General features: G+C 46.9%; 1 protein-coding gene across 2 annotated transcripts in view; it reads left to right on the forward strand.

Annotated features, from left to right (window-relative positions):
• The first annotated feature begins 222 nt into the window (after positions 1-222).
• The window catches only part of LOC144605644 (solute carrier family 2, facilitated glucose transporter member 11-like), a 39187-nt gene continuing 16374 nt past the window's right edge, over positions 223-23035 (forward strand). For both annotated transcript variants that reach the window (XM_078421089.1, XM_078421090.1), the window contains exons 1-8: positions 223-369; positions 4841-4945; positions 7324-7422; positions 7528-7688; positions 8769-8893; positions 10346-10475; positions 20851-20999; positions 22019-22206. In XM_078421089.1, coding sequence (XP_078277215.1) covers positions 4943-4945; positions 7324-7422; positions 7528-7688; positions 8769-8893; positions 10346-10475; positions 20851-20999; positions 22019-22206 — 855 coding nt within the window. In that variant the 5' untranslated portion in view covers positions 223-369; positions 4841-4942. The remainder of the gene's footprint in view (positions 370-4840; positions 4946-7323; positions 7423-7527; positions 7689-8768; positions 8894-10345; positions 10476-20850; positions 21000-22018; positions 22207-23035) is intronic.

The raw sequence follows: 23035 nt of genomic DNA on the forward strand, positions 1-23035 counted from the left end.
CCGCCGCCCGGAGGATCACAGCGGCGCCTGCTCGACACCGCCCCCTGCCGCCTGGAGGATCACAGCGGCGCCTGCTCGACACCGCCCCCTGCCGCCCGGAGGATCACTGCGGCACCTGCTCGACACCGCCCCCTGCCGCCCGGAGGATCGCAGCGGCACCTGCTCGACACCGCCCCCTGCCGCCCGGAGGATCAGTTGGAGACCCGAAGCCAAGGCGAGAAAGACTGCTGTTCACGAAATGACGGGAAGAAAGGAACTGCAGGTGCTGGTTTAAACCGAAATAAAGGACCAGAGTGCTGGAGTAACTCAGCGGGACCCGGCCGCGTCTCTGGAGAGAAGGAATGGGTGACGGTGCGGAATAACGCCAGGGTGAGTGAGGTGGAGGATGGGCCCAGGACCTGGACCCGCCGGCAGGAGTGACTGAGGCCGCAGGGACTGAGGGGATGGGGCCGGTCCTGGACAGCGGCCGGGCACACACACCCTCCCTCCCTCCCTCCCTCCCTCCCCGCTCCCGGGGGCCGGGCACCCGCACTCCCCTCCCCCACCACCCCCACTCTCCACCCCCCCATGCATCTGCACCCCCCATGCATCTACACCCCCTCCCATGCATCTCCACCCCCCATGCATCTCCACCCCCATGCATCTCCACCCCCCATGCATCTCCACCCCCATGCATCTCCACCCCCATGCATCTCCACCCCCCATGCATCTCCACCCCCCATGCATCTCCACCCCCCATGCATCTCCACCCCATAAGCATCTCCACCCCCCATGCATCTCCACCCCATGCATCTCCACCCCATGCATCTCCATCCCCATGCATCTCCATCCCCCATGCATCTACACCCCCCATGCATCTACACCCCCATGCATCTCCACCCCCATGCATCTCCACCCCCCATGCATCTCCACCCCCACCCTTCCCCCCCCATGCATCTCCACCCCCACCCTCCCCCCCCCCCCCCATGCATCTCCAACCCCCTCCCCCCCAGCACCTCTACCCCCACCCTCCCCCATGCATCTCCACCCCCACCCCCTGGGCACATCCCACTCCCCCCCCCCCCCCATGCACCTCCACCCTCCCACCCCCATGCATCGCCACCCCACCCCGGGCACAGGAACGGGCCCCCTAGCCCACAATGACTGTGCTGAACGTGATGTCAAATTAAACTAATCTCTTCTGCATGCACCTGATCCACATCCCTCCATTACCTGCATATTCATGTATACAGTGGATCTAAAAGCTACCATCATATTGACTTCCACCGCCATCCCTGGCAGCACGTTCCTGGTACCCACCACTCTTGTGTTATCGTTCTCCCCGGGTGCTGGGAAAGTATGTTGGGATTCATCGGAAGCTTTGGGGAAGTCCTCTTACTGAGGTGTATGAGGCAGGGAGCAGCACAATGTCACAGAGATAGAGTTGCTGCCTTGAAGCGCCAGAGATGCGGGTTGGATCCTGACCACGGGTGCTGTCTGTAGGGAGTTTGCACGTTCTCCCAGTGACCGTGTGGGTTTTTCTGACCACATGGTTCTCCCTGTGACCGAGGTGCTTCGGTTTCCTCCCACACTCCAATGACATACAGGTCTGTTGGCCTATTAGCTTGGTATAATTGTAAATTGTCCTTAATGTGTGTAGGATAGTGTTAATGGGCCGAAGGGCCTGTTTTCGCGATGTATCTCGAAACTAAACTGAAGAATATGAGAACAGAAATAAGTCATTTTATTGTTTGAGCATGCTCTGCCATTCAGTATCTATCTATTTGTACTCCAGTCTAGCACTCTAATAGTCTATTGATTTGTCTTTTAACATCTCTAAATAACGTTTCCAGTAACGCAATACTGTCAACAAATGTTTCTCAACAGCTGAGGACATTCAGAGTGTCTCTGAGGATCCTTCAATGTTTCTACTCTGGGGCTGTAGAGAGCATCCTGTCCGGCAACATCACAGTCTGGTTTGGGAACAGCTCTGCCCAGGACAGGATGGCCCTGCAGAGAGTAGTGCGTTCGGCAGAACGCACCATGGGAACTACACTCTCCCCCCCTGTAGGACCTATACATCAGGAGGTGCAGATCAAGACCAAGCAAGATTATGGGGGACCCCTACCACCCCAGCAACGGACCGTTCCAGCTGCTACGGTCAGGCAAACGCCTCCGCTGTCACGCTGTGAAAACAGAGAGGATGAGACGGAGTTTCTTCCCACAGGCCATCAGGACTTAACTATTATAACTCCAGGGACTACATTTTTTTTCAGTATTAATTTTAATTTTTAAGCTGTGATTGTAATTTCTTTTGCACAATCCGCAGGCATTGCCACTTTCATTTCACTGCACATCTTGTATGTGTATGTGACAAATAAACTTGACTTGACTTGACCCATGTGAGAAAAGTAACTGACTGTGCATATTGGGGTTATACTGGCATCCGCATGCATTTCTTGTAACATGCTCCATGCATTGCCTTTCAGTCCTTTTACTTTCCTTTCGAAGTTTCAGAAATTTCGTAAAGCTCTTTAAAAAGTTATTTTTGAATGCCAGTCAAATTCTCGCCAGCAATGGCTTACTTAACTTACAGTAATTACTCTTGGGTAATCATTGGGGATTCATAGATCAAAGTGCACCTGAATGAAACCTGAAAATCATGTCTGGCGGATGGATAGCTGGATCTCCTGATGCTTATATCAATCTTTGTAAATATCATCGGTGAAAATTGGTAGCTGCTAGAAAATCTCACTTTTTACGAATTATTTGCAATGGTTTAGTTGTTGGGAATGGAACGGCAGCCTAGGCCCATCATGGGTGAGCCGCAAAGACATGAGCCCCGTGTTGGTTTGGCTGAGACCGTGTTCACTCCCCAATGTTGAAATTGGATACGCCAATTATCTGGATCAGTGTGTATAACTGTCATTTCCACACAAACGTGTAGCAACTTGAAGTGGAACAGTCAAACTAACTCTGTTTAATCAGTTGGTGTAAGATGTTGTTTTACACCAAAGATAGATAGATAGATACAACATGCTGCAGCAACTCAGCGGGTCAGGCAGCATCTCTGGAGAAAAGGAATAGGTGACATTTCGGCTCGAGACCCTTCATCACACTCGTTGTTTCTGATGAAGGGTCTCCACCTGAAACATCACCTATTCCTTTTCTCCAGGGACGCTGCCTGATCCGCTGAGTTGCTGCAGCATTTTGTACCTTTAATCAGTTAGTGTCAGGTTGTATTATTGACTCCATGTACTGCATTTGAAACACAACTTTAGTTTATAGGTTGTCAGCTCAAAGTCTATTTGCCCACAGACTTTAAAAAAAAAAGTTATCTTAGTTTAAAGATTCACAGTTGGCTGTTAAATTTTGTTTAGGTGCGTCAGTGGAGCCGAACAACTTTCACCCTGTTTGAATACTGGAGCTGAGGAATCTGATGACTGGAGACGGGTCAATGCACATTCAAGCCGCTCCCTGTTTATCTCAATGAAGGCTGAGGCCAGTTATCAATTTGAAATACTGACTTCATATTGAAATGTAATGAATTTGTGGAATTCATTGCCACAGAAGGCTGTGGAGGCCAAGTCGATGGATATTTTTAAGGCAGAGAAAGATAGATTCTTGATTAGCACGGGTGTCAGGGATTATGGGGAGAAAGCAGGAGAATGGGGTTAAAAGAGGAAAAGTTAGCTCAGCCATGATTGAATGGCGGAATAGGCTTGATGGGCCAAACATCCTAATTCTGCTCTTATCAGTTATGAACTTATTTCCATGCAGTATGATTTTAATGGTGGTCTTGTTTTAAAGTGCTGATATGAATGTTACACTGCCAGTTCACAAGTCCCCACAATGGCTTAATGTAATTTAAAAAATAAACTTGAACACATTATTTCAAACAATTCTTTGAGTGGATTGCATCTAAATTCATGTTAGGAAAGCTGCAAATGCTAAATAGTTGTGTGTTCAGGAGTTTGCTGTTATGATTTACCACTGATTCTATCAATGTGATGAATATTGAAAAACATATAAGGAACTCCTAGTAGTATAAGAAAATAACTGCAGATGCTGGTACAAATCGATTTATTCACAAAATGCTGGAGTAACTCAGCAGGTCAGGCAGCATCTCGGGAGAGAAGGAATGGGTGACGTTTCGGGTCGAGACCCTTCTTCAGAAGGAACTCCTAGGTTGTTTAGTTTAGTTTTGAGATACAGTGAGGAAACGGGCCCTTTGGCCCACCGTGTCTGTGCCGACCAGCAATCCCTGCACATTGACACTATCCTACACAGACACCAGGGACAATTTACAATTTAGCGAGCCAATGAACCTTCTAAACCTGTACGTCTTTGGAGTGTGGGAGGTCATGGGGAGAACGTACTAACTCCGTACAGACTTGTAGTCCGGATCGAACCCGGGTTCTCCTGACCAGCCTGCCTTCCATAACCCTGAACTTGTCACAAACCAGCTGCCCATGAGCCTAACTTGCACCGTTTAAGTCCTAAGCTCTAGTTGACTCTTAGTCCAATAACACTTTGACTTTTGTTTTAAATCTACATCTACGTTTTCAAGTTTCTGTATGGCTTTTCTGTTGCCTCTATCTGTAAATATTTCTGTCTATAATTCCCAGCTCTTTCATCTTCGGATATTTGAACCTCCATAATCCCCGCATTTATTACATGCTGCACGGAGCCCTTGTGTCTGTAAATCTTTCTCTCGATCCAACCACCACTGCTCCATTAAAAAGCTACTTGCCCTATTAAATCCTTGTGAGTCGGTGTTTTATAAATTTGGTGAAAGGCAAGAAATTGGATTACTATGAGCAAACAAAGATTGTTATTGTGTATATTTCCATTTTAATAGATACAGGAAAAGCCTGCTGTATATATTGCCCTTTCTGTTTGATTCGTGAGTGTGTGGCTGAAGTGCTAATCCAGGAAACGGCTGAATCTCCGATGAACAGCGATGGTATGTACCTGTACTTAATCTCTCTATTGTGCAATGCTCTCCAGGGCTCTGCTCTCACTTAATGTGTATGTCCTGCCCTGGTTTAACTTTCCAAAATGCAAAACCATCTGGCCCACTTTCCCAGTTTATCTAGAAGCTGTTGCATTCTTAGATAACCTTCTTCACTATTCACTATTACCACCAATTGTAGTGTAATCCACTAACATACTAAGTATGTTAACAACATTGTCATACAAATTGTTACTACAGATGACAAACTGTGACACACCACTGGCCACAGACTTCCAATCTGAATACCAACCCTCCACCACCATGCTCTCTTTCATCAAACTAATTGTCTCCTTCCATCAAGCCAATTTTGAATCCACTTGGCTATCTCACCCTGGATTCCATGCACTCTAACCTTCCAAACGGACCTACATGTGGGACTTTGTGAAAAGGCCTTGCTAAAGTCCTTGTAGATAGCGTGGCCTAGCCCTCAACAATTTCTTCATTACCTCATCAAAAACACTCGATCAAGTGCTGTCTGCAGGGGCTATAGTGTGAGCTGCAGCCCCCTGCAGACCACAGTGTGGGTGAAGAGGGGCGCACTGGTGCACCTTGCGAGTCGGGGTCGGAAGCTGGGGCTCTAAATGGTTGGGGAGGCGGTGAGCGAGCATCGACGTGTCCGTCCTCTATACCCATAATCCTTTATAATGGGGTCCATTTAAACAATGGTGGAATTCGTTGTATCCCTGTGTAGAATTGCATTATGCCCTCCATTGCAAGAAAATCAATTTTAAATGTTCAGCCAACTCCTTTGAGGGTGTACAGAAATTGGAGTTGTTGATAGTTGTAATGCATTGTAATGTGTGCCAGCATATTTAAGTTCGTAAATTAGTTAATTGCGATCTTTGTTGCCCTCAGGTCAGGGATTTGAGTTTGTGAATGGTCTAGGCTGAAAGTGGAAGGCAAGTCCTGAATGTACATGTTCATATCAAGTTCTTGGGACCTTGCTTTCTGTTGAGAGTAACAGAGAATAGTACTTTAAAAACAATCTGTTGCATAGAGTCATACAGCTGGAAACAAGCCCTTTGGCCCAACTTGCCCATGGCAACCATGATGCCCCATCTACACTAGTCCCATCAGCCCGCGTTTGGCCCTTATCCCTCAAATCCATGTACCCATCCAAAAGTCTTAAATGTCGTTATTGTACTTGCCTCAACTTTTCACTTTTGTAAAATATGCTCAAAGTGTGTGTGGTAATTTATGGTTGCTGGTAAGATATACGAAGACTAGTAAGGTGGACTGAAAAATTTGGTCAATTGCAAACTTGGGAATACTAAAAATGGCGCGGCACAAATCACCTGGTATGTTGTGGTTTGCCAGTAATGTTTGGGACGGTCTTTGAGTGCAGGTGTTGCTTCAACTGCGATAAGCCAACTGGAAAGTTGGGAAAGTTGGGAAACTGGAAACTCCCCCTCCCATTCCCAGTCTGACCTTTGTCATGGGCCTCCTCCAGTGCCATAGTGAGGCCCACCGGAAATTGGAGGAACAGCACCTCATATTTCCCCTGAGCAGCTTGCAGCCCAGCGGTATGAACATTGACTTATAGACAATAGACAATAGACAATAGGTGCAGGAGTAGGCCATTCAGCCCTTCGAGCCAGCACCGCCATTCAATGCAATCATGGCTGATCACTCTCAATCAGTACCCCGTTCCTGCCTTCTCCCCATACCCCCTCACTCCGCTATCCTTAAGAGCTCTATCCAGCTCTCTCTTGAAAGCATCCAACGAACTGGCCTCCACTGCCTTCTGAGGCAGAGAATTCCACACCTTCACCACTCTCTGACTGAAAAAGTTCTTCCTCATCTCCGTTCTAAATGGCCTACCCCTTATTCTTAAACTGTGGCCCCTTGTTCTGGACTCCCCCAACATTGGGAACATGTTTCCTGCCTCTAATGTGTCCAATCCCCTAATTATCTTGTATGTTTCAATAAGATCCCCCCTCATCCTTCTAAATTCCAGTGTATACAAGCCTAATTGCTCCAGCCTTTCAACATACGACAGTCCCGCCATTCCGGGAATCAACCTAGTGAACCTACGCTGCACGCCCTCAACTTCTCCAACTTTAGATAGTTCCTCTGTCCCCCTCTTCCCCTCCCCCTCCCCCTTCCGACCTATATCCTTCCTTTGTCCCGCCCCCCTGACATCAGTCTGAAGAAGGGTCTCGACCCGAAACGTCGCCCATTCCTTCTCTCCTGAGATGCTGCCTGACCTGCTGAGTTACTCCAGCATTTGGTGAATAAATACCTTCGATTTGTACCAGCATTTGCAGTTATTTTCTTATATAGCCAACTGGAAAGTAATTGTTTCTATGTTCTTGTTGTCCCTGTAGCGGCAGATCAGGAGTCTCTTGCTGACCATCTTTGCTGCCTGTATTGGTGGCACCTTCCAGTACGGCTTGAACCTTACCGTCATAAACGCACCAACAATCGTGAGTCCGGACCGCTAGTCAACTTGAAGCAGTTGGTTAATGCCGATGTATTTGCAGAGGCAACATTAAATCTGTACACTGCTTTTTTTCCCCTCAAATTTCTAGTTTATTCAAATGTTCATCAATGAAACTTGGATTGAGCGTTATGGCAGACCGCTGGAAGATGGTGTTATCACTCTGCTATGGACCATCATTGTCACTGCCTTCTCTGTTGGAGGGTTGGTCGGTGCAGTTATTGCTGGACCCATGGCCATAACCTATGGAAGGTATGAACCACGGGAGGAATGATGGCAAGATAAACTTGAGGCACGCAGCCTCAGTAAAATACTTAAACAACAACACCAGAGATCTGGGTTCGATCCTGACTATGGGTGCTGTCTGTACGGAGTTTTAACCTTCTCCCTGTGACTATGGATTTTCTCCAGGTGCTCTGATTTACTCCCACGCTCAAAAAAAAAAGGGTGTACTGGTTTGTAGGTTAATTGGCTTCTGTAAACTGTCCCTAGTGCGTAGGTTGGTGCTAGTGTACGGGGTGATCACTGGTTGATGCAGACTCAGTGGGCCGAAGGGTCGGTTTCCATGCTATATCTCTGAAGTAAGGTCTAAAGTAACCCCTTTCCTTGGAGTGGGTTGGTAGCCTGTTTCTCTTTTCTACACCCATTCAAGTTGGAACTAGACAGTCCAGGGCAGTAGAAACTAGTTACTGCAGATGCTGGTTTACAAAAAAAGGACACAAGGTTCAGGGCAGCTGGGCTTGCATTAGAAATCTTACACATGTTAACATCTCACCCAACCCTAAACCATCTGCTTTTGGGAATTAAAAATGGCCTCAGAGGATTTGATTAAAGTGGCCTATATTCTCACCCACTGATAGCTGTTCCCAAAGAATAGTTTGTTTCTAATGAAAGAACCAGTAAACTTCTCATGGAGAGCATCAGGGCGGCATGGTGGCGCAGGGGTAGAGTTGCTGCCTCACAGCGCCAGAGACCCAGGTTTGATTCTGGCTACGGGTGCTTGTCTGTACGGAGTTTGTACGTTCTACCCGGGAGCTGCGTGGGATTTCTCCGGTTTCCTCCCACGCTCCAAAGGCACGTAGGCTTGTAGGCTAATTGGCTTTAGTAAAATTGTAAATTGTCCCTTGCGTGAGTAGGATAGTGTTAGTGTAGGGGGACTGCTGGTCAGCACGGACTTGGTGGGCCGAAGGGCCTGTTTCTATGCTGTATCTCTAATCGAAGCTAAACTAGAGCTAAAAAGCACACATTGGAACTGGCTTGTTGCTCTAGCTAAGTAACATGGTGGCACTGCCAACACATTTCACTGTTTAACTTCCATTTCTTTTCTCTCAGGAGGAATTCGTTGCTGCTGAGCAATGTCTTTGTACTCGTTGGTGCTTTGCTGATGGGCCTGAGCAAACTGGCCAAATCCTTTGAAATGATTTTAATTGGGAGATTCTTTTCTGGCATAAACTCAGGTATCTTTTGGTCTTGGGAAATTAAGTTTTCATTCACATCATGTAATTAAAGAAAAGGTACACTGATGTTACAGGTTGATGTACAACTGGGAATGAGGCAAGATTTCCTCCCAGGCCATTGAAATTTATTCAAATCTTAACTTTGACTAACGTTTTTGTGGTAACTTAACTAACTCTTTAATTTGTTCATATAATTTGGGTACACTGCTGCGAGTTTAGGGTTTAGAGATACAGTGTGGAAACAGGCTCTTTAGCCCACTGAGGCAATGCTGACCATCGATCACCCTTTCCCACTAGTTCTATGTTATCCCTCTTTTGCATCCTACACACCAGGAGCAAATTAACTGAAACCAAAAACCTGTACATCTTTGGTGTGGGAGGAAACCCACACGGTCACAGGGAGAACGCCCAAACTCCGCACAGACAGCACCCGGAGTCGGGATCGAACGCGGGTCTCTGGCGCAGTAAGGCAGCAGCTATAGTGCTATGCCACTGTGCCACCTTGTTGTGCCGATTTGTAGCCTACTGATTTGTAGCCTAGACATGTGATAGAGAAATCAGTGAGGCAATGGAATTGATGGGATTACTCTGAGAGCTAGCATGGACTTGATGGGTTGAATGGCTTCCTTCAATTTTGAAAGGCAATATGAGGAAACATCTGGCTGTGAAATTTGTCAGACTTAACTATAGTGACCCTGTGTCTTTCTTGATGAGGTGTAGGACAACGTACCTTTGTTTATATGGCACTTTCAAACTTAAAAGTCATCAAAGGCAGTTTGGTTTGGGATGAAGGGGAGAAATTATATTGGGGGGATTGTCCTCAATCAAGTTCACTCCCTTGTGAAACTTGGAAACGGGACCTCCCCAGACATCAGCTGAAAACTAGGTTGGTAAGTAGCTCAACAATCAGACTTGCCGTGAGGATCCACATTCCTACACAGTAGCCTCCGTGGAACACAGGGAAGAAAGGATTAAAAGATGTGCTGTTGTTTTGCAAAAGCTGACACAAATGGGACAGGATGCAGCGGTAAGGTTGCTGCCTCACAGCGCTAGACACCCGGGTTCGATCCTGACTACGGCCGCTGTCTGTACGGAGTTTATACGTTTTCCCTGTGTCCGCGTGGGTTTTCTCCGAGATCTTCAGTTTCCTCTCACACCCCAAAGACGCGCAGGCTTGTAGGTTCATTGGCTTCTGTAAATTGTCCCTCGTGTGGAGGATAGAACTGATGTTGGTTGGCATGGGCTCGGTGGGCCGAAGAGCCTGTTTCCACACTGTATCTATGAACTAAACAAACTGTAAACCAATGCTTTGTTGAAGAGGTTTCTAGATGGACCTAAGCAATTCAAAGTCTTACTCGGGGAGAACTAGAAACAAAAATGAACAGAAATGCCCAGTTCTCTCGGGCTCAGTCTCTGCGCATCATGTAACATTATTTTCCTTTTATCCCTGAGGTGTGGCAATGAACATTAACCCCATGTATCTTGGTGAGACTGCGCCAAAGAAGTTACGAGGCACCGTGGCTTTGTCGTTTGCTCCGTTCACTGCGGCAGGCTTAGTGGTGGGACAGACTTTAGGTCTTGGGTAAGTTCAATCACTACCTCATTTTCAATATTGCACGTAGTTTGGATACTAAAAACTATTGCTTCAGTGTGTCTAAATACTAATATCACAATCTAACTAAATTGCATTGCCCACCATGCAACTGTGAAGAAAATTTACATTCAGGGACTAAACGTTGATATCTTTGCTTATTCCTTTCAACTGCATAAAGCTCCACTTTGGAATTTATTCAGTAAACCTTTCCCTCTCTGTTCCTCTCTATTTCTTTCAGATGTTTAAAAGTCTACTACTTTGGCCACGTCCATGTATACTCAGTGTCAAACTGCACTCGCTATCGATTTCAGTAACATTTAGCATAGTTTAGTTTAGAGATATAGCACGGACACAGGCCCTTAGGCCCACCAAGTCCGCACCGACCGGCGATCCCCGCAGGTTAACACTACCCTTCACACACTGGGAATCATTTTACATTTATACCAAGCCAATTAACCTGCAAACCCGTACGTCTTTGGAGTGTGAGAGGAAACCGAAGATCTCGGAGAAAACCCACGCAGGGAGAATGTACAAACTCTGTACAGACATGCACCCGTAGTGAGGATCGAACCCGGGTTTCTGGCACTGTAAGGCAGAAGCTCTACTGCTGCGCCACCCTGTCATTGTCCCTGAATGTTTGATTACTTTTTAAAAGTATTATTTAAAGGCTGCGACGTAGGTTAATTGAAAACATGTTGGCACCAAAAATGAGATTGTTCACTTTGCATCCATGTTAACCTTTGGTTGAGAACAGAGAAAGCTGCAGCTTCATCCCAAGTCATCATGTCTTTAAAGGTGGTTTAAAATTTGAATGGATTCCGGTCATTAATGTACTCTTGGAAAATTGTTATTCTATACTCTTTAAGGGTTACAGAATAAATTATCTATAAGGGTGGCACGGTAGCGCAGCGATAGAGTTGCTGCCTTACAGCGCCAGAGACCCAGGTTCGACCCTGACTACGGGTGCTGTCCGTACGGAGTTTATATGTTCCCCCTGTGACCTGCGTGGGTTTTCTCCAGGATCTCCGCTTTCCTCCCACTCTCCAAAGACGTGCAGGTTTGTAGGTTAATTGGCTTGGTATAATTGTAAAACTGTCCCTAGTGTGTTAGGATAGTTTAAGTGTGCAGGGATCGCTGGTCGGCATGGACTCGGTGGGCCGAAGAGCCTGTTTCCATGCTGTATCTCTAAACTAAACTAAACTAAACTAAATATTACCAACATTACAATCTAGTTTACAATATATCCTCCATAAAACTGTAAATAATTTCAAGATACCTATAATTAATTCCCTGTTTATTCTAAACTTACAACAAACCTTGATTTTAATTTTTAATTTTTTAATATCTTCTGAGGTGAAGTGGTTCCTTCAGACTTTTGATGTCAGTGTACGTGATAAATATGTTCCTGGCCAGTAACGTTAAAATACTGCAACCTCTAAAACGTGATTCTCATAATGCTTTGGTCTCATAATTTACTCGTTGCATGATTTCTGCCACGCTTACATGTGTCCTGAATAATGTCTGCATCTTGATCTCTAACGTTGGTTTGATGTAATGGCATTTAGCTATTGATTTGAACTTACTTGCGTTTGGCATTTTTTTAGCATCTGGTTGCCTTCAACCTTGTCCTTTCCGGTTTCCCACAGTGGAAATGCTCAGCAGAACAGGCGGTATCTGTGGTGAAAACCGAGAAATATGTTCATGCACTGCTGAAAATGTGCTATGTGGTTTAGAAATTAGTTTAGAGATGCAGCCATGAAACAGGACCCTTGGCCCACTGAGTCCACTTTGGTGGTAAGAATAGGAAGGCAGATTATTATCTGAATGGTGTCAAGTTAGGAAAAGGGGACGTACAACGAGATCTGGGTGTCCTAGTGCATCAGTCACTGAAAGGAAGCATGCAGGTACAGCAGGCAGTGAAGAAAGCCAATGGAATGTTGGCCTTCATAACAAGAGGAGTTGAGTATAGGAGCAAAGAGGTCCTTCTGCAGTTGTACAGGGCCCTAGTGAGATCGCACCTGGAGTACTGTGTCCAGTTTTGGTCTCCAAATTTGAGGAAGGATATTCTTGCTATTGAGGGCGTGCAGCGTAGGTTTACTAGGTTAATTCCCGGAATGGCGGGACTGTCATATGTTGAAAGACTGGAGCGACTAGGCTTGTATACACTGGATGAGAGGGGATCTTATCGAAACGTATAAAATTATTAAGGGGTTGGACACGTTAGAGGCAGAAAACATGTTCCCAATGTTGGGGGAGTCCAGAACAAGGGGCCACAGTTTAAGAATAAGGGGTAGGCCATTTCGAATGGAGATGAGGTAAAACTTTTTCAGTCAGAGAGTTGTAAATCTGTGGAATTCTCTGCCTCAGAAGGCAGTGGAGGCCAATTCTCTGAATGCATTCAAGAGAGAGCTAGATAGAGCTCTTAAGGATAGTGGAGTCAGGGGGTTTTGGGAGAAGGCAGGAACGGGGTACTGATTGAGAATGATCAGCCATGATCACATTGAATGGCGGTGCGTACAGGCTCGAAGGGCCGAATGGCCTCCTCCTGCACCTATTGTCAACCATCGACCACTCGTTCACTAGTTCCATGTTATCCCACTTTCGCATCCATTCCCTACACACTAAAGACAATATATCCAAGTTTGCTGATTATGCAGGGCTAAATGGCTTTGGGAATTAAGAGAAGGCGCAGAGAAGCCTCGGGCATGATGGAGATAAACTCGGGCTGTGAGAATAATAATGCGGGAAAATGTGAGGTCATCCATTTTGATAGAAAAACAGTGTTGATTTAAATGATGAACGATTGAGGGCTGTTGATGTTGAATAGGGTGCCTTTTACTTGAATTTCTGAAACTTAATCTGCACGTACAGCAAGCAGTTCAGAAGGCATACAGTATGTATATTGGCCTTTATCGCTTGTACTATTGTGTACAAGAGTAAGGACTTCTTACTGAAATTATAAAGGACCTGAGTGAGACTGAATCTGGAAAACTCAGCTCAACCTTCCTAAGGGAGAACCCATGCAATGCAACTGGCTTGGATGGAGAGCCTGCCCTTAAGAACAGGCTCTCCATCCTGGATGGCATGTCCTTAATGTTTCCAAATACACAGGACAAGATGTTAGAAATCCAAAGTGCCAAATGTCAACTTGCTCCCGGTGGTGATGGGAGGCTTATGCACTCACCTATGCTCCTCCGATGTTGAGAAAGGCTAGGCAGACACGTCATTGGGGTTATCAAGTGGGCACCTACTTTCATCGACGTTTCGCTGATTGGACCCACGACGTCTCCAGTAGGCTCAGCAGTGCATTCTGGCGTCCCAGAACCACCCCCCTCTGCATCTGCCTAGACGGCTTATTTGGGAGACCAGATGGGGTCTTTCCTCTTCAGCCAGAGCCACTGGCTACTCCGCTCTGACACCTGTGATGTTTCCTTGATAGCCTGGCGTAGGGCTCGTCCGCTGATCCCCAGGTCCTTCATCAGTCTTACGGTAGATGTTGCCACAAATCCTCGACATCCAACTTCTACCGGGCAGATCTTTGCTCTCCAGCCCCGCTGTTCTGTCTCCGCTGCAAGCTCTGTAGCGCAGTTTCTTTCTTTCAAAGGCTTCCTGCACAGCATCCTCCCAAGGGACTGTGAGCTCCACAAAATACACCATGCGCTGAGAGTTGGACCAGAGGACAAGATCAGGCCTCAAGTTGGTGATGGCTATCTCTGGTGGAACTGTAAGCCGTTGGTCCACATCCACCAGCATCTGCCAGTCCCGGGCTGCCTCCAGCTGTCCAAATCTTGTCCTTGGTGGAATTTTCCGTTGCTTTTGTTCCCCCTCCCGAACAAAGGCAATTGGCATAACTGGGTTGGTTGTTCTGGGCGGCAGGGCATTGTTGGTTGTTCTCCTGCTTTCCAGAGTCGCTGCCAGGCATTTGAGCACTTGATTATGTCTCCAGGTGTACCGTCCTTGGGAGAGGCTTACTTTACACCCAGTGAGGATGTGCTTAAGCGTGGCTGGTGTTGAACACAGGGGGCATGATGGATCTTCACCCAGCCATTGGTTGAGATTTTTTGGGCTAGGAAGGACCATAGGTTGCCCGAATGAGGAAGCTTATCCTGCTCGCCTCCATCTCCCACATGTCCTTCCAGCTGATCTTCCGCTTTGCCACACTCTCCCATCTCATCCACTGGCCCTGTTTAGCTTGCGACACAGCCTTGGCACACCTACTCGACTCCTCCTGTCGGCGGACTTCGGCCGTGACCAACTTCCGGCGCTCCAGTGAGGATGCCTTGTTCCAGCAAGGTGGCTTTCCGCCAAGCCCCAAGCCACTTCGTCCGTGTTGGACTTGCCCAATCATGTCGCCTTGGTGGAGAGCAGATTTTGCCTGCTGTGTCGCATTCTTAGCCGTCCACTTCTTTCCTGTTGCCAGGGTTGGGGCAGCAGCTCGGATGACAGTGTCCCTCGATTCTGCCAGGGTCATCTCTAGTCTGACTTTAGTGCACTTGAACTCCTCTGTGTGGCTAGAGAGAGGCAGCTGAAGTACCCCCTGACCGTACAGACCTACGTTGCTCAGGCATCGAGGAACACCTAACCACTTTCTCACAAAAGAGCTGATTGTTCTTTCCATCTTCTCGACTCTTGTGAGGGTGATGTCATACATGGTTAGTGGCCACATAAGGCGAGGTAGTAACCTAAACTGCAGGCACCAGATTTTCAGCTTTCCAGTCAACATGGATCGGTCGATGTTTGCTAGACCTTTGATGATTTCTTGCCTCAGCTCATTTGCCTGATCAGTGACCTTGAGTTTAGAGTCATACCATCTCCCCAGACTTTTGATTGGCTTCTCTGACACAGTTGGGATTGGTTCTTGATCAATGAAAAACCTTTGATCCGTCAGTTTGCCTTTGATTATAGAAATGCTTCTTGATTTGGATGGCTTAAATTTCATTCTAACCCCAGTGATGTTCTCTTGAAGCTTCCCTAAAAGGCTCTCCATCCTGGATGCCGTGTCCTTAAGAACTACACAGACTAACTAGCGTGAGTGTTCGCGGACATCTTTAATCTCTCCCTACTCCATTTTGAGGTACCCAACTGCTTCAAGAAGACCACTATCATCCTGGTGCCAAAGAAAAGCAAGATCTCATGCCTTAATGACTACTGTCCAGAGGCCTTGACATCCACCTTCATGAAGTTCTTTGAGAGGCTGGTTATGGAACACATTAATTCCAGCCTATCAAGCAGCCTTGACCCACTGCAGTTCTCCTACCGCCACAACAGGTCCATGGTTAATGCTATCTCCCTGGTCCTACACATATCTCTGGAACACCTGGATAAGAAGGACACCTACGTCAGACTCCTACTCATAGACTACCACTCTGCTTTCAATACCATTATCCCATCCAAGCTCATCTCCAAATTCGGGGAACTTGGAGTCAGCACTTCCTTCTATAACTGGATCCTCGAATTCCTGACCAACAGACCACAATCAGTGAGTATGGTGATAAATCATCCTCTATGAAAATCCTCAACGCTGGTGCCCCACAAGGATGCATTCTCAGCCCCCTTCTTTATTCTTGTACACCCACGACTGTGCAGCCAAATACCAATCCAACTCAATTTACAAATCCGCAGACGACACCACTATAGTGGGCCTGACATCAAATAATGACGAGACCGAGTGCAGGAAGGAGATTGAGAACTTCATAACTTTGTGCCAAAACAACAACCTCTCCCTCAATGTCAGCAAGGCAAAGGACATTGTGATCGACCTCAGGTAGCGAAGGGGGTCACATACCCTGGTATACATTAGGAGCGTTGAAGTAGAGATGGTTGAAAGCTTTGAGTTCTTATGATTAAATATCCTCAGGCTTTTGTCCTGGACCAGCCATATTGAAGCAATGGCCATGAAAGCACACTAATGCATCAGCTTTCGTAGAAGGCTTAGAAAGTTTGGCATGTCCCCAACAACCTTTACCAATATCTACAGATGCGCTGCAGAAAGCATTTTATAAGAATGCATTTTATAAGCATGGTTTGGGAACAGCTCCAGCCAAAACTGCAAGAAATTACAAAGTGTGATGGACATAGCCCAGACCATCATTCAAACCAACCACCCTTCCATTGACTCCATCGACACTTAACGCTGTCTCAGCAAGACCACCCACATACAGTAATCGAGGACCAGTCACTCTTTCTTCTCCCCTCTCCCATTAGACAAGTTACAGAAGTTTGAATATGCACACCTCCAGGTTCAGGGACAGTTTCTCCCCAGCTCTAATCAGGCAACTGAACAGCTAGAGAGCGATCTTGATCTTCCATCTATCTCATTAGAGACCTTTGAACGATCTTTAATCAGATTTTACTGCTTTATCTTGCACTAAATGTTACACTCTTTACCCTGTCTCTGTACACTGTGTGCCTGATTGTAATTATGTATGGTCTTGTCGGTGACTGAATAACACGCAACAAGAAGCTTTTCACTGTACCTTGGTACACGTGACAATAATAATAAACTAATAAAACTAATAAACTAATAGTGAGTGTGTGAGAGAGAGTTAAGTGTGTTGGGGGGAATGTTGGTTGGGAAGTGCGAAGACAGCTGAATGCAAAAGCTGTAGATGTTATGAAGAGTGTTAAATACTGAGGGTGCCTTTTAACATATCTAATGAGGTTATGGTATTTTTTTATAGCCCTGATCTACGATCCTAGAAGTGTTCCTGTTTAAAAACTTCTGTCTTGCTACTTGCTCCTGTTTCTGGTAGTGCCATGTATTTCTAACAAAGGGAACATGCCTCCTAGAAGGACAGTCCTGCAACGACCTGCCAAGGTCCCTCTCTATGAATCGGGACGAAGGCCCTGTTCTGCTCTCCGTTTGTTTCACCAGCCGTTTGTGAACCCAGTTCAGAAATTGTATCAGTCCTGCTTGCTTTGCATGTGTCTCCTGAGATAGCAGCTGCAGTTCTACGTCCTGGCACTTGTGTGATATTGGAAGACATTAATTGATCGGTGTGGAGCAGTGACCTGGGTAAGACTAGCGCCCAAAGGCAATGAGTGTGGAGAGGTCAGAGTGGAAGTGAGCTGGGCAACTGGAAACTCAAAGGACCACACTTGCAGACCGAACGGAGGTGTTCCTCACCCAGTTTGTGTTCGGTTTCTCCGGTGGAGAAGGGACTATGTTGTGAGCATGCTAAACTGGAAGGAGTCTTTGAGTCCTTAAGACTGCTTTGGAAACTCACAGCCCCATCAGAATCCTTGAAAAGAGTGCCAGTGGATCACTGAAACTGCTCTGTTAACACACTCAAAAGGTAAGAAAGGAATTTCTCAGCCAGAGTACTCTGGTGACATTTCATTAGAACATGCAATATCCTCTGTGATCTCTTGCCATCTTCTTTCTCGCAGCAGCCTGCTGTCCTGACAATGCATCTCTAATGCCCTATCTGCCATTTTGGGGCCAATGATAAGAGATGAAGGTCTGCCCCCCACATTCCAGCTCCCAACCTTTCACCAAGTAGCTCCTCAGGTTCCAACTGCAGAAACCTTCTCGTCACATCTCTAAACTTAGGAGGTTCGGCATGTCCCTAACAACTCTCACCAACCTCTGCAGATGCACTGTACGAAGCATTTTATCGGGGTGCATCACAGCCTGGTTTGGGAACAGCTCCATCCAAGACCGCAAGAAATGGCAGAGAATTGTGCACGCAGCCCAAACCATCACACAAACCAAGTTCCCTTCCATTGACTCCATTTACACCTCATGCTGCCTCGGCAAGGCCAGCAGCATAATCAAGGACGAGTCGCACCCCGGTCACTCCCTCTCCTCCCCTCTCCCATTAGGCAAGAGGTACAGAAGTGTGAAAACGCACACCTCCAGATTCAGGGACAATTTCTTCCCAGCTGTCATCAGGCAACTGAAGCATCCTACCAACAGAGCAGTCCTGAGCTACTATCTATGTACTATCAGCCAAAACATTACGACCACTGACAGGTGAAGTGAATAGCATTGGTTATCTTGTTACAATGGCACCTGTCAAGGGGTGGGATATATTAGGCAGCAAGTGAACAGTCAGTTCTTGAATTTGATGTGTTGGATGCAGGAGAAATGGGCAGGAGTAAAGACCTGAGCAACTTTGACAAGGGCCAAATTGTTATGCCAGACGACTGGGTCAGAGCATCTCTGAAACGGCAAGGCTTATGGTGAGTACCTACCGACAGTGGTCCGAGGAGGGACAAACCACAAACCGGCGACAGGATGTTGGGAGCCCAAGGCTCATCGATGCACAAGGGCAATGAAGGCTATCCCGTCTGGTCTGAACCGACTATGGGAAGATGACAAGCCGGTGGAGGGAGTGTGATGCTCTGGGCAATGTTCTGCTGGGAAACCCTGGGTCCGGCCATTCATGTGGACGTCAATATGACACCTGTCACCTACCTAAACCTCGTTGCAGACCAGGTACACTCCTTCATGGCAATGGCATTCCCCGATGGCAGTGGCCTCTTTCAGGATAATGCGCCCTGCCACACTGCACACATTGTTGGGGAATGGTTTGAGGAATATGATGAAGTGTGCACGGTGTTGCCCTGGCCTCCAAATTCTCCAGATCTCAATCCGATTGGGCATCTGTGAGATGTACTGGATTGACAAGTCCGATCCACGGTGGCTCCACCTCACAACTTACACGACTTGAAGGATCTGCTGCTAATGCTTTGGTGCCAGATACCACAGGACACCTTCAGGGGTCTTGTAGAGTCCATGCCTCGGCGGGTCAGTGCTATTTTGGCAGCACACAGAGGACCAACAACATATTAGGCAGGTGGTCATAATGTTTTGGCTGATCGGTGTATAAGCAGGAACTGCAGATGCTGGTTTAAACCGAAGATCGACACAAATAAACAGGAGTAACTCAGCAGTTCAGGCAGCATCTCCACAGAAAAGGAATCATGGAAAGGAATCCTTTTCTCCCGAGATGCTGCCTGACACGCTGAGTTACTCCAGTTTTTTGTGTCTATCTGAGTTACTATCTACCTCATTGGAGCCCCTCGGACTATCTTTGATTGGAGTTTACTGGCTTAATCTCGTACTAAATGTTATTCACGTTATTCCCTTTATCGTGTATCTGCACGGTGGACGGCTAGATTGTAATCATGTGTTGTCTTTCTGCTGACTGGTTACTACGCAACAGAAGCTCTTCACTGTACCTCGGTACACGTGACAATAAACTCAACTCAACTCAAGACTGGAATTTGATGAAAAAACACAGCCCCCAATTATTTGCAGCAGAATCATTAACACAACCGCAATGTGCCTGGTGAGCGTAGAGAAGGCTAAAAGTCCTGTAGGTGACATATATAACATTTAAAAATAAGGGCATCTTCATTTTGGGAAACATAGAAAATAGGTGCAGGAGTAGGCCATTCGGCCCTTCGAGCACCGCCATTCAATATGATCGTGGCTGATCATCCAACTCGGTATCCCGTACCTGCCTTCTCTCCATACCCCCTGATCCCTTTAGCCACAAGGGCCACATCTAACTCCCTCTTAAATATAGCCAATGAACTGGCCTCAACTACCTTCTGTGGCAGAGAATTCCACAGATTCACCACTCTCTGTGTGAAAAAAAACTTTCTCATCTCGGTCCTAAAAGACTTCCCCCTTATCCTTAAACTGTGACCCCTTGTTCTGGACTTCCCCAACATCGGGAACAATCTTCCTGCATCTAGCCTGTCCAACCCCTTAAGAATTTTGTACGTTTCTATAAGATCCCCCCTCAATCTTCTAAATTCCAGCGAGTACAAGCCGAGTCTATCCAGTCTTTCTTCATATGAAAGTCCTGCCATCCCAGGAATCAATCTGGTGAACCTTCTCTGTACTCCCTCTATGGCAAGAATGTCTTTCCTCAGATTAGGAGACCAAAACTGTACGCAATACTCCAGGTGTGGTCTCACCAATGCCCTGTACAACTGCAGCAGAACCTCCCTGCTCCTATACTCAAATCCCCTTGCTATGAATGCCAACATACCATTCACTTTCTTCATTCAGAATATATTCAGAACTTCATGACCAAAATAACAGCTTTTTAACAAGGTAAATATATATCTAATTCAAATCACTGAAGTCCTTTCTTTTATTGAACCTTCAGAAAAGGTAATTCCCTTCTCACCACTGTTTTATAAACTGCAGCTTTGTAGGTGATTGTGTGACAATTAACTGGACTCATTTGCCTGACTGGAGGTGGCAGCCTGTGCTATGCATGATCAGTACGTAGTGAACTCGCTGCTGATCCTTAGCATGCGCTGTTGCTGTGTAGGTTGTCTGTATTGGTAGCACTATTTGTGTTGGTAAGCAAGTGAAGCCGTGTTCTAATTCTGCTCGCAGTGAGGTACTTGGCCGGGAGGCAATGTGGCCTGTTCTGCTGTCGACCTGCGCATTACCAGCCTTGATCCAGCTCGCCACTCTTCCATGGTGTCCGGAAAGCCCCAGGTACCTGCTGATCGACAGGGAAGACAAGAACTTGTGCATGAAGGGTAAGAAATGCAAAGGGAAGAGAGTGTGCATTGTCATTGAAGGACGCAAAATGCTGGAGTAACTCAGCAGGTCCGACAGCATCCCCGGAGAACATGGGGAGGTAACGATTTTGGTCGGGACCCGTTTACAGACTCATAACGTGGGTGGGAGGAGGACCTTAGCTATAGGGAGAGGCTGTGCAGGCTGGGATTCTATTCCTTGGAATGCAGGAGGATAAGGGGTGATCTGATGTACAAAATCTCTCATGAACTTAATCTCTCGTGTACAAAATCATGAGAGGAATAGATCGGGTAGATTCACAGAGTCTCTTGCCCAGAGTAGGGGAATTGAGAAGCAGAGGACATAGGTTTAAGGTAAGGGGAAAAGATTTAATAGGAACCTGAGGGGGTAACTTTTTCACACAAAGGGTGGTGGGTGTATGGAACGAGTTGCCGGAGGAGGTAGTTGAGGCAGGCACAATCGCAACGTTGAAGAAACATTTGAACAGGTACATGGATAGGACAAAGTGGGATACTAGACAAAGTGGACCCATTGGGGCCAAACCTCTCGTGCATTGGTGCAGCACTTTGTCCTTCCCCTCCTCCCCCCCCCTCTCCTCAACTCCCTTCTCCCCCACTCCCCCCTTCCTCCCTCCCTCCCTCCTCCCCTCCCCCTCCCCTCCTTTGAAACTTTAAAATGTGAATAACTTTAAAAATATAACACCGATTTCAATGAAAGTACTTGCATTATCACTAAAGTGACAATGGTGAGTAAGGTGGGCCTAAAATTGTTGCGCTATCGTGTACCGTTTTGGCTGAAGTTCCGTCACAAACAAGATAACAAACAAGAGTTTTAGTATATAGATGGGCCAAACGCAGGCAGGTGGGACTAGTGTAGAAAGGTACCCGAAACGTCACCTATTCCTTTTCTCCAGAGATGCTACCTGAGCACTGAGTTACTGCAGCATTTTGTGTCTTATCTTCAGACTCTGCTGACATATGACAGATTGCCAGTGCCATCACCATCTCTGTTTTCCCAGCGTTAAGGAGACTGCATGGCGACGTTAACGTGTCTGCAGAAATGGATGAAATGCTGGAAGAACAAACGGCGCTCGAAGGTCAACACGCGAAGGGACTGTGGGAACTGCTGCGAGACCGTGCACTCCGAAGGCAGATCAGCATCATCTTCGTGCTGGGCAGTGCCATACAGTTATGTGGCAACGACGCTGTAAGTAGCATTAAGGGGCAAAGCAAGTTGGACACTGGAAATGTGAAGTAGCAATAGCAATAGCGGCTGTGTAAAACCTCATTCAAACGTGTATGGATTTAGCCTTGACATACAGCGCGGAAGCAGGCCCTTCGACACACCGGGTCCGCGCTGACCAGCCATGGTATGATGGTATGGCCGCATTATCTTACAATTTATAATCTTTACCAAAGCCAATTAATCGACAAACTCCATGGCTCTCACCTACCGAGGAGTACATGAGAAGAGACCTTGAGAGTCAAAAGTACTTTAAAAATGCAAACTACGTGGCAACAAGGTTGCAGTAAATCACCTGAACTATTGAAGCCAGCACATTGAACATCACAGGGTACAGTGTTTAGTTTAGTATAGTTTAGAGAGACAGCATGGAAACAGGCCCTCTGGTCCACACTGACCAGTAATCACCCGTCTACTAGTTCTATCCTACACACTGGGGACAATTTACAGAAGCCAATTAACCTACAAACCTGCACGTCTTTGGAATGTGGGAGGAAACCGGAGCACCCGGAGAAAACCCACGCGGTCACAGGGAGAACATACAAACTCTACACAGGCAACACGCGTGGTCAGAATCGAACCCGGGTTTCCGTCGGTGTAAGGCAGCAACTCTACCGCTGCGGCACTGTGCCGCCTGCGGTATAGTGCACAGAATACATACGCTAGAGGCAGGAAACATGTTCCCGATGTTGGGGGAGTCCAGAACCAGGGGGCCATGGTTTACGAATAAGGGGTCGGCTATTTAGAACTGAGGTGAGAAAATATATTTTTAACCCAGAGAGTTGTGAGTTTG

This window comes from Rhinoraja longicauda, chromosome 25 (assembly GCF_053455715.1).
Source record: "Rhinoraja longicauda isolate Sanriku21f chromosome 25, sRhiLon1.1, whole genome shotgun sequence".
Lineage (NCBI taxonomy): Eukaryota > Metazoa > Chordata > Chondrichthyes > Rajiformes > Arhynchobatidae > Rhinoraja > Rhinoraja longicauda.